Source organism: Sciurus vulgaris (genome assembly GCF_902686455.1).
Source record: "Sciurus vulgaris genome assembly, chromosome: 17".
Taxonomy (NCBI): Eukaryota; Metazoa; Chordata; class Mammalia; order Rodentia; family Sciuridae; genus Sciurus; species Sciurus vulgaris.
Genome location: NC_136478.1, coordinates 70,410,337 through 70,422,511, shown reverse-complemented (window position 1 = coordinate 70,422,511; position 12,175 = coordinate 70,410,337). Strand labels below are relative to the sequence as shown.

Here is a 12,175-nt window from a genome sequence, read left to right as displayed (position 1 = left end):
ACTCCAGAGATGGGAGTACAACGAATACCAACTTCGGTTGTCAGCCCATTACCTAAAAGAAAGTGGGACTAGTTCTGGGGAGGAGTTCTTCTGCTTTAAAAGGATTAAATATTGTCCCTGGAGTTATAGACCCTGATTTTACAGGAGAAATAAAAATCCTTGCTTCTTCACCAAGAGGTGTAGCAATAATAGCTCAGGGTGATCCCATAGCACAATTGTTGGTCTTACCCAGCTGCCATGTTCAATATCCATCAAAGAATATTATTAGGGGAAATAAAGGTTTAGGTTCTACTGTTAAATAGGGTCATGTTAAATTGGATTTAAGATAGACCTATGACAAAGTTAGTGATAGAAGGCAAAAATTTTGAGAGCTTATTAGATACTGGGGCTGACAAAAGTATTATCAAAATTACAGAATGGCCCAAAGCCTGGCCACTTCAACAGGCAGATCAGACTTTAAGGGGATTGGGTATAGCTTCCAATCCTAACAAGAGTTCAGCCATATTAAAATGGAAGGATGAGGAAAGTCATAATGGTACCATCCAACCTTATGTCCTTGAACATCTCCCAGTAAACTTGTGGGGAGAGATATCAGGGAACAGATGGATTTACATCTCACATCCAAGATCCCATATAGTAATCTAAAAGCTAATCAAATGATGTTAGCCCAAGGACGCATACGGGGAAAAGGTCTTGGGGAAAATAGTCAAGGACCTACTTCACCCATTTTAGTTACTGCAAAACAAGATAAAAAGGGATTGGATTTTCATTAGGGGCCACTGAAGCAATTAAAATAACATGGAAATCTGATGAACCTGTCTGGGTCCCTCAGTGGCTCCTCTCAAAAGACAAATTAGAAGTGGCCCAGCAACTGGTTAAAGAACAACTAGAGGCTGGACACATCAAACCATCCACCTCTCCTTTCAACACACCAGTATTCATAATAAAAAAGAAATAAGGAAAATGGAGGCTATTACATGACCTAAGAGCAGTAATTCTATAATGGAGCCCATGGGACCTATTCAATTAGGATTACCTACTTTATTGACTATCCCAGTTAATTGGCCCTCCATTCTAATTGACATAAAAGATGGCTTCTTTTCCATTCCGTTACATCCCTCAGACACCAAAAGGTTTGCATTTACTGTGCCCTCACTTAATAGCTCTCCTAATAAAAGATATGAATGGATAGTCCTCCCACAAGGCATGGCCAATAGCCTCACTATGTGTCAAATATATGTAGGCAAGGCTATTGAACCCATACGCCTAGCAAACCCTCAACTTTTAATCTATTATTATATAGATGATATTTTGCTAGCTCATAAGGAAAAACCTGTCTTAGAGCAATGTTATAATTCCTTAGTAAAGTCACTGAAAAGATGGGGCTTACATATTGTCATTGATAAAGTGCAAATGACAGACACCAAAAACTTCCTGGGATCTATCATAAATGCAACTATGGTTAAACCCATAAAAATTAGTGTTCAGGTGGACAAACTTAGAACTTTAAATGATTTTCAAAAACTTTTGGGTGATATTAATTGGATTAGACCTTATCTTCATTTACCCACCTCAAGTTTGGGCCCCCTGTTGGATATTCTTAAAGGTGATTCTGATCCTCTCTCTAAGCGAGTGGTGACCCCTAAGGCTCGAACAGCTCTCAAGCTTGTTGAAACAGCTATGGAAAAGGCTCATCTTGATCGTATTGACCTAGCTAAGCCTTTATCATTCATTGTCTTGTCCACAAATAAGTTACCCACAGGAGTGTTTTGGCAAAAGGGTCCTATTCTATGGGTTCACATGAATTATGCCCCTAACAAAGTCTTATCCTTGTTTACTGAATCTGTGGCAGAATTAATCCTTAGGGCATTAAAAGTATCCCTTTCCACCTTTGGGTACATCCCTCAACAATAACTACTCCTTATACTACTGACCAGATACAATATCTTATTAAGAATTCAAATTCATGGGCTATGGTCTTTACTAGTACTTCTGCTGTGTTTGACAATCATTTGCCCTCTGATCCTCTTCTCCAATTTTGGAGTCAACATCCTATAATTTTCCCTAAAGTCACCCGAAAAGAACCTATTATAGGAGCTACCCTTATATTTACTGATGGATCAAAAAATGGTATGGGTGCTATTACTGTAGATAATGTTACAGAAACATTGCTGTTTAATACTCTACTTGCACAACAAACAGAACTATTAGTAGCTATAGAAGTATTCAAAACCCACCATGAGCCTTTTAACCTATTCTCTGATAGCAAATATGTTGTTAATGCTGTTCAAATTTTAGAATTAACTGGTCTGCTCTCCCTCACTTCCACCATCGCTAAATATTTACAATGCCTACAAAAACTTATCTGGGACAGAAAAGATCCTTTTTTCATTGGGCATGTTCGGGCTCATACTGGCCTCCAGGTCCTCTAAGTTTACACAATGATTTAACAGACATGGCTACCAGAGACCCACATATCTTTGATGCACTTGAAAATGCAAAAACTCTTCATTCAAAATTTCACGTAAATGCTTCCACTCTACATACATGCTGTAAAATTACTAAGGCAACAGCTCGGGACATAGTCAAGTCTTGTGCTAAATGTGCTACACTTATTCCTAACCCCTCATTAGGAGTAAATCCAAAAGGGCTTCAGCCCAATCATATTTGGCAAATGGATGTAACTCATTGTTCAGAATTTGGAAAACTACAATTCATTCATGTGTCTATTGATACCTTTTCAGGATTTATTATGGCCTCTGCTCACTCTGGAGAAAAAACCAAAGATGTAATAACGCACCGTTTACACTCTTTCTCCATCCTGGGGGTTCCCAAACAAATTAAAACATATAATGGTCCTGGATATACGTCCCAGGCCTTCAAACAATTTTGTTCCATCTTTGGTATTCAACATGTCACAGGAATTCCCTATAATCCTACTGGACGAAGCATTGTTGAGCGTGCCCATTTAACACTTAAAAACATGCTTTATAAACAAAAAGGGGGAATAGGGGCATCATACAGATTCCCAAAGACAAATTATCTGTTGCCTTGTTCATCTTAAATTTTAAAAATCTCGATTCTGATGGCCAATCGGCTGCTGACCGTCATTCAGAGCCTAATAAAAAACATCTACCTCAAGTGCTCTGGAAGGACATTCTATCGGGGCAATGGAAAGGCCCGGATCCGGTGTTAATCTGGACCCGAGGATCTGTTTGTGTTTTCCCACAGGACACACAATCGCCAATTTGGGTGCCAGAGAGATTGGTCAAGGCCTCAACAGAGACTCAAAAACAGGAAGAAGATGGGGAGGCTTCTCCCGCTGATGGTGTTGGCCATTTTTCACCAAGTTAATGGAGGAGACTCAGGTGAACTATGGGGGATAGTACAGACGTGGCCCTATCCTATACCCCTTACCAACTCTTCTATTCTATATCCTTCTATTTTTACAACAATTGGCCACTTTTCTCCAGGCTGCTGTTCAATGGGGAAAAGAATGGTTTGGGTTTTTGTCCGGGGAAGGTCTATTGTCTGTTGTATCTGTTCTGTGCATATAGTGTTTATACAAAATGCGTATACATCGGTGCAGAGAAACAGCCATCATTCGCCAAGCTCTCGCGCAATTGATGCTGGCTCATCCCCCCAAGTCTGGTTAAATATGATGGACCAGTAGTCAAAGACGGGTAAGATCCATGGGGAGCTCATACCGACCTAAGACAGGAAATGAGGGCTACAGCCTCATTGTCCGATGACAGGTAAGGATGTGGCTCCATCGTGGACAACCTAAGACAGGCACGGTCTCTTTTATAAACAGAAAGGGGGACATGTGGTGGGCGAGACCCAGGGCCCAGGGTTACGCCCGCCACATGCATCCAAGATGGTGACTGGCAGAGAGCCAAAGGTCGTGCTGAATGCGCCTTGAGAAAAACAGGAAGCATTTACCATTGGCTGTATGATAATTAGTTCAGCTGCTTAGCGTGTGGACAGATATATCTTACATGTATGCTTGAGTTCATGATTGCTTGACCTTTAATAGGATTGGATGGACATATCTGATTACAATTGCTTATGCATGAGACTGCTTATATATTGAAGGTATTATCCAAATAAAGCAGAAGCTGCTTCATGAACTTCTGAAGTGTATGTGTCATTTGTCCCGCTGGTTGGCGGCAAGCGGCATGAAACAGACATTATTACCTCATGTAGATGTATGACTGTATGACCAATGTGATCCTGCAGTATGTATAATCAGAAAAATGAGAAATTATACTTTATTTAAATATAATTTATCAAAATGCATAAATGCATTCTACTGTCACGTATAACTAATTAGAATAAATAAAAAATTAAAAGAAAAACTGAAATGGCAGAACTTCACAGAAAATGGTGATAAAAAAAGCAATGAGGCACTAGTGGCTGTTTATTCAATTAAATGTCCCTGAACATCAATGCTAATTCACTTATAGAGAAACAGTGTACTTCCTGCTGAAGCCACATGAGCACTAAGAGACCCCCTATCTTCTACATCATTTGGTTCTTTTCTGGAAACATTATAAATGGCAATGAAGCACAGAATATAAATGGGTAAAATTATATGTTCCTACAGAACATATTGATGCACACACAAAGTCAAAGAAATGAATGGGATGAATTGTTAGAAAGATAAAAAGTACAATAATCTAATAGAATATTAAATAAGCACACTGAGCTTATATCTACATTTTCTTTACAATTCACACATTTCTAGTTATCTTTTATATTTATCCTTTTGTTACTGCATTGTGGTTATATAAAATGGTGCTATTCATTTTAACAAATCACACATGTGTGGAATATAATTGGTTCCATTTCAGTCCATAGTAGTTCTCTTTTCCTCCCCTTTCCTCTTTCTGTTTCCCTTCCTCTACTCTACTGATTTTTGTTTTATTTATTCATTGTTTCTTAGCTGATGCTCTATAAATGTAGAGATCACTGTGATTTATAGACACACAAAGCATAATTTGGGCAATTTCTTTGTGCAGTTCCTCCCTTCCCTGGCTCCTCTACTTTCCCTCCAAATCCCCTTCATCTTCTCCACTGATATTCCTTCTATTTTCATGAGGTTCCCCTTTTCTCTGTTTTTCATCAAGCTTCCTCATCTATACATTTTATTTTTTATAAGATTCTATGGAAAAGTGACTGCATTTATAATATATATATAATAAAGTATAAGGGATTCTGGAAATAAAATGTGAAAACTGTGTAAGATGAAATTTGTCAAGCATTCCTTACAGCAACATTGCAGATTTAAAGAAAAGGAAAAATCCACTTATGCCTTTGTTTACAGGATTAAACTGCTTGGCTATAACACAACACTAGGGGCTTGGACAGCATGGATTTACTTCTCCCATCCTGGAATCTGGGAAGATCAACAATGAGGTTCTGGTCACTAATTTTTGAGAGTTCCTTCTTCTTGTGTTGAGCATGGTGCCTGCTGTAGTCTGCTTTTTCACTGCATTGATCCAAAGAATTGAGAAAAAAAAAATTAGCAGAGGAAGTTTATTTGGAGGCTTATGGTTTCAGAGGTTTCAGTACATAGACAGCTGGATACCTCCCATCTAAACAATAACAGTGGCCTTATTGTCATGTCCTCATTCCTCAAGAAAGAGAAATCTTCAGGGTCTCTTGTTTAAACCAATAATCCCATCATGAAAGCCCCAACTTGTGACCTCAGTTAAGTTATGCTTCCTTCTATGCACCCATCTTAAATACCACCATATGAATATTGGGTGACAGGAACACACAGCCCATCACATACAGAAAAACAAGTTATAATTATTTTTTTATTGAAGTTTTGGAGTTTGGGAAGAACAAGGTTAAGGTTTTGGACAACTGATTTCTTGAGTGCTCTTTTCCACACTTGTTATGGCAGTCACATATTTATGGGCACATATATATTATGATTGCATTATATATAGAACATTTTCTGAATATAGATTTAAAAATATCAAAGACATAATAATTGTACCTATTTAAGGGTGTCGTGTGATGTTTGAATATATGTATATAATATGTAATGCAGAGATCATCAGAGTGATAGATATGTATTGATCACATAAAATATTGATCATTTCTTCTTGTTGGAAACATTGAAAATACTCAATAGCTATCTTGAATTATACAATTAAATGATGTCAGCTATAGTTACACTATTCTGCTATTGAACGCTAGAAGATATATATATATATATGTATATATATATATATATATATATATACATATATGTGTGTGTGTGTGTGTATTTATAATTTTATTTTGGTACTGGGTATTGAATCCAGGAGTCTTGAGCCAGTGAGCTATGGGGGTCCTCTCTGCCACATCCCGTGTGGAGGAGAAAAGGCTTAATGGCCAGAGGAGGATGTTGGCGGTTTTTCTATTACCCCAAAACTTATTGACTCAATGAGCACACAAGAGCCAATACTCTTTTTATATGAGAGGGGGTGTGATGGGTCTGGCCATACCAGCTCTGGACTCTTACAACAACAACTCACCCAATGGTCTTTTATTTATAATACACAGGTAAAGGGGGCAAGGGCCAGGAGGAACTTCTTCTGTGATGGACAGGAGAGGGTGGAGTTAGAGGAGCCATTCTTAGGGGAAAAATTACAGTTGGAGATAAGGAACCATGCCCACACAGAGCCACATGCTTCTGCACAGTTCCTAGAAGCCAGGCCTCTGCATCCCATGGCTCAACCTAGTCTGATTCTGCCTAAATGAGGATAACTTCCCACAGTAAGCCACATTCCCAGCCCTATGTTCAAATTCTATTTATTAAGACAAGGTTTTGATAAATTGCTGAGGCTGGTTTGAACTTATAATCCTCCTGCCTCATCCTTTCAAGTCACTAGGTAGAAGCTATCTTGTACAACTGCACACCTGTCCCTGATAACCATCCTCTCTCCACCCATCCCTCACTTCTCCTTGCCTCAGGCAATCACTCTTCAACTCTTACAATTTTAGCTTCCACATATAAGAATGTGCACTATTCGTTTTTTTATTTCTACATTTTCACTTAATGCCCTCCAGTTTCTCTATGTAGCCACAAGTGACAAACATTCCAACCTTTCAGTGGCTTAATGATATTCAAATGAGGGTATATATTCTAATTTTCTTTATCCATCCATCCAAAAATGACAGTTGGAGATAAGGACACCACAGCATTCCCTGCTCTCTATGTGCTTCATGGTCTTGTCCAGAGATCAAGGAAAGGAGCCTCCCCAAACACTGTCAAATCTCTTTGGAGATGCCAGATGGTAGCTAGGAGTGGTTTTGGTAATGGGATCAGGAAAAAAAGTTTTCTGATGATCTCAGCTTCCCCAGCTGCACTGTCATTGTCATGACAGGTGACATGATTATTGCAGCTCTGCAGGGAGGTGAGGTCACAGAATCACAAAGCCATATCTTGAGATCTGCCTGCCTCCACTCACACAGCACTGCCTGTGAGGACCAGTGGCCTTGGCTCACCAGTCAGCAGGATGGAGGAAGGTGAAGATGTTACATTTGAGTCTGACAGAATGTGTGAGGGAAGGAGGCATGTCGGAGTCTAGGTAAGTGGTTGTGTGAGATAAAGGGGCTCTTAGAGTTTGAACGTGCTCCCGTGGCAAGGCCAATCCGGAGGAGTGTACACTCCTGAGAACTGAACTGAGCTATTGTAGGAAGTTGAGAGTAGCAGACCCCTCACCAATGCCTGATGTCCCTAATGGAAGGTAGTGCTTTTGTCAGTGATAAAGACTTTTGTTGTTAATCCATGTGATACTGAAACTTGAGTGTCAAGGTGCTTAAGGAATGCAATTCTGAAATCAGTCTGCTGTTTAGTCTGCTTTTCTTCAATTATAGATATGATTTTGAGAGTAACTAGAAGTGTACTTACATAACCTTCATGCTTATAATATGCACTAGGATGAGCCTGCAAGAACTGTCTGGTCCTGTGCAGAGTCTGTGCCTTGAATTTTGCTGGCTGTAATAGAAATGTCTCCTCAACTCTGCTGTAGAAGGTGCTGAATGGACAGTAACTGCAACTGAACTGGGGACAAGAGGGAATGTTGGTGATAGTGAGTTTATTTTCATTCCTGATGTTCAGGAGACAGCATGGAAGGAAGAGGTGACATACAATAACTAGTGTCAGATGGCAGTTGTTAGACTTTGATGAATCTTGATATGAATTTTCTTGCTTTATAAAATTCTAATATCACATTATCACCTCCTCAAGAAGATAAGTTCATGAACTTGCAGATCTGTCAATTAAATGAGCGACACTTTCTCCAATGTATAAAGATCAGAAACATCCAGTTTTACCAAATACATGTGATCTGTCATTTGAAAATAAATGTAAACACCAAGTCTACTCTTTTCATACATAAAATGCACATGACTCCATGCCTTACAAATTTCCCATTTTGCCCTGCATAAGTACTTCCTTTTGTCTCAGTAGGTGAGCAGTTGTTTCATTTAGAAAATACATTAATTAACATGTGTAAGAAGAAAACCTGGGAAACTGAATTTCTATCCTACTCACTGATGTACTAGTGTTTCATGTGTTGCAGTTAAGTGTGTGCTGGCAGAAGTTTAGTAAATGCTGCGGTAGCAGCTCTTTCCTGTTTTTTTTTTTTTTTTTTTTTTTTAATGTCCTTTCTTGGCAGTCTGATATGGGGATAATCTCATCTTGATTAAAGTCATCTTGATCCTGGTGCAGCTTCCTCTAAATTCATACTATAGTGAGTGCATCTGACTTTTACCATGATTTTTAAGACTTATTCATAACTGATATTAGTTGGTGGAATTATTACTTCTACATGAGGGGAAGCTAGCTAAATTTTATAAAATTACTTATGGGTGATGAAACACATAATGAGAAGTTACGAAGTACCAATTAAATACATATCTAGAAAAGCAGAACTCAGTTAATTAGCCATGAAATGAGGGCAATGTGGGTTAAATGTATTGTTCAGAATCAGGACAGTAAGGATCAAGTCCCTTTATTATCAACCAAGTGAAACTGAAAAATTTTAGATAGTATCTCTCCACTTAAATTGTCCTCATTTTGACAACAATAGCAGTGGCTTTGCAGAGTTCTGAAGAATAAACAGGTTACAAATATCTACTCCTGTAATAGCTTTAATACATTTCTACATACTTTCTAATGTTGGAATCCTCTTAATAACAGAAACACCTTTAAGAAAATATTCCTACTGGGAGGTAGCAGTAAGTAGCAGCACTGGACTTGAGTTGACATTTTCAATGTAGCCCATGCCTCTTGTCCTCAAGCAGGATCCTCTGCCTCTGAAGATAAATATCAGTCTGTGAGAACTGGCAGAATGGCCTTTGGGGATTTTATGTTGGGTATGATCTTCTTAACCCTGACTGTGGTTGGAATCCTGGGGAATTTCTATCTCCTTTCCTCCTACCTCTACCTTGACTGCTCTGGGTGTAGGTTGAGATGCACAGATTTGATTATTAAGCACCTGATTGTAGCCAACTCCCTATTCCTTCTTTTCAGGGGAATCCCACAGACCATGGCAGCTCTTGGGTTTAGACATTTCATCAGTGATCTTGGATGCAAACTTGTTTTCTATGTTCACAGGGTGGGCAGGGGTATGTCCTTCAGCAGCACGTGCCTCTTGAGTGTCTTCCAGGCCATCATCATCAGCCCCAGGGACTCCAGGTGGGCAGAGCTCAAAGTGAAAGCTCCCAGGTACACTGGCACCTGTGTATTCCTGTGTTGGATCCTCCACCTGCTGGTCAATATCATTGTTCCTATGTGTGTGACTGATAATGGTAATAACAATATCACAAAGAGAAGAGATTTTGGGTACTGTTCTGGTGGTAATTATAAAAGAAGTGTTTATGTAATAAATGTAGCCTTGCTGTCCCTCCCTGATGTGCTGTGTCTGGGGATCATGCCCTGGGCCAGTGGCTCCATGGTTCTCATCCTGTACAGGCACAAGCAGAGGTTCCAACACCTCCATGGCAACAGTCCCTTCCCCAGATCCTCTCCTGAGTCCAGAGCTACCCACACTGTCCTTTTTCTGGTGAGCACCTTTGTGTCTCTCTACACTCTCTCCTTTATCATGCACATTTGGTGGGCCATTTCTTGCAACCCCAGTCAGCTCTTGGTGCACCTCTCTGCCTTAACCAATGCATTTTTTCCTGCTCTCAGCCCCTTTATTCTCATGAGCAGAGACACCAATGTGCCTAGGCTCTGCTGGAGTGGAATTTCCTCTAGTGCCCTCAGAAACATGTGACATGTATGCATCTGCACAATGCCCCTCTGCTAATTTATATCTCCTTAGAGCCATAAATGCAATCATTATAAAGTGAGAGCATAAGAAATTATCAGTATACACACATATGTATCCTTCTGAATGTGTTATACTGTACATGGTCATGTGTGTCTCTGTGTCTATGTGTCAGGTTATGTTTATTGTCATCAAGTTAGAATATTAGAAAATTACATGTTACAACATGAAAAGTAATATTAATGACAACAAAAAAATTCTATACTCTTTTACATTTTATGTCATGTATATCAGCGTGGTTATGATGAATGTTTTACGTCTGACTTTATATAGACAAGTATTTGTTCTCAATAGAAGGCTTTTGTCTGTTTTGTTGAATAAATAATGGAAACATGTGGAACCAGATTCATCAACTATTTACTCTTTGTGATACCTATTGTATTTTCCTTTCCTATCTTAATATCTTCTATAATAATCCAAACGGAATCCTACCTTTCAGTCTTTTTCCATGGAAGTTGTGTATTTAGTACATTTTCATTTTTTACCTAGACAAGACAGCTTATTTTAAAACAGTGGTCACAGTTTCAAGCAATTGAATATTTATGGATTATATAACAGTAGACTACTTTCCTTCCTTCCATGTCAAATAATTTCTGACCTAGATAAAATTATTTCAAGGTCCATGCACAGGTCATTGCTGGACAGCACGATGGAACTTTAAAAACTGGACATAACTCCGTAGAGTCTTTCTCGAAGAAATCAGAACATGATCTGCTCACAGATTTCTCCTCATGATTCTCTGTGCTCACTCTTCTCAGTAGTGAGCACTATTCTGACATCTATCAGCAGAGAGTACTGTAACCTCCTTTTCACTTTATGCAACTCTTATACACTAGGAAATATTTTTGGTGGCTTTAAAATTTATCGGTTGCCTTAGATTCACGTGTCTTTAAATGTAATTGTGGATCCTTTTACAGCCTGAATTCCAGTGTTTATGGCAGCTTCATTGATCTAACTGTCCACTACAGATGCACACTTGAACATTTTCAGTTTACTATTAGGAAGAGTTCTAGAAGGCTGGAAAGCCTTTTGGTGACACACATGGAAGAACCTGTTGCACATATACGTAGTTCTGTACATCATGTGGAGGTGTTGAAATCTCTTCTGCCTTAGGTGATATTGCCAAGTAGGTTTGTAAAAGGTTTGTATGAATGCCACTGGTTTCAATGTGCATTTCCCAAAGCCTGGACTGCAAAGAGCTGATGAAGCACTGTGGAACTTGCATGCTCCTTTCTCACTATCTTGAGGACTACACTCCATTGCCAGTAGGAAGTGGGTATCACCATGTTCTCATGTTCATCTATCACAACAGGAACATTAGCAATATTACAGCTCACAAAATCATAGTGAGGAACTGGGGATATAACTGAGTTGGTAGAGTGCTTACCTACCACACACAGGCCCTGGGTTCAATGCCCAGCACTACAAAAAAAAAAAAAAAAAAAGAAAAAAAAAAAAAGTCATGGTGAGGATTTGGCCCAAACAAAAGACTTCAAGGAGGATCAAATAGAGAGCTGGCTCTCATATCTAAGGGGAAAGTATGTTATGGGTTAACCTTGGGGTCAGCATGTAGGTCAGTGGTACAACCTTGCCTGCCATGCCTAAGGCCCTGAGTTAAATCCCCAGTGCTGTAAAAATAAGGGTATCCTTTATTGTAATACAAAGAAAAATAAAAACATTCCTTTGGAAACAGATGCATTGGAAAGCAACACCAAAAGCAAAATTTCTAAAGTTCTAAATATATAACATTTCAGGAGGAAAAGCGGACAGGGACCCTGTCCTGGAATTTCTTACCTGCCAGGCTGCCATCTCTTTCTACTCCTGTTCTGGATTTCCTTCTC

The 12,175-nt window shown here is 39.2% G+C and overlaps 1 protein-coding gene across 1 annotated transcript; it reads left to right on the top strand.

The window, feature by feature from the left end:
• Positions 1 to 9,353: 9,353 nt before the first annotated feature.
• LOC306648568 (vomeronasal type-1 receptor 4-like) lies at positions 9,354 to 10,280 on the top strand (the record flags this gene model as incomplete). Its single annotated transcript, XM_079118733.1, has 1 exon — positions 9,354 to 10,280. The coding sequence occupies one exon, from the start codon at positions 9,354 to 9,356 to the stop codon at positions 10,278 to 10,280; it is 927 nt and encodes a 308-aa protein (XP_078974859.1).
• Positions 10,281 to 12,175: the final 1,895 nt, after the last annotated feature.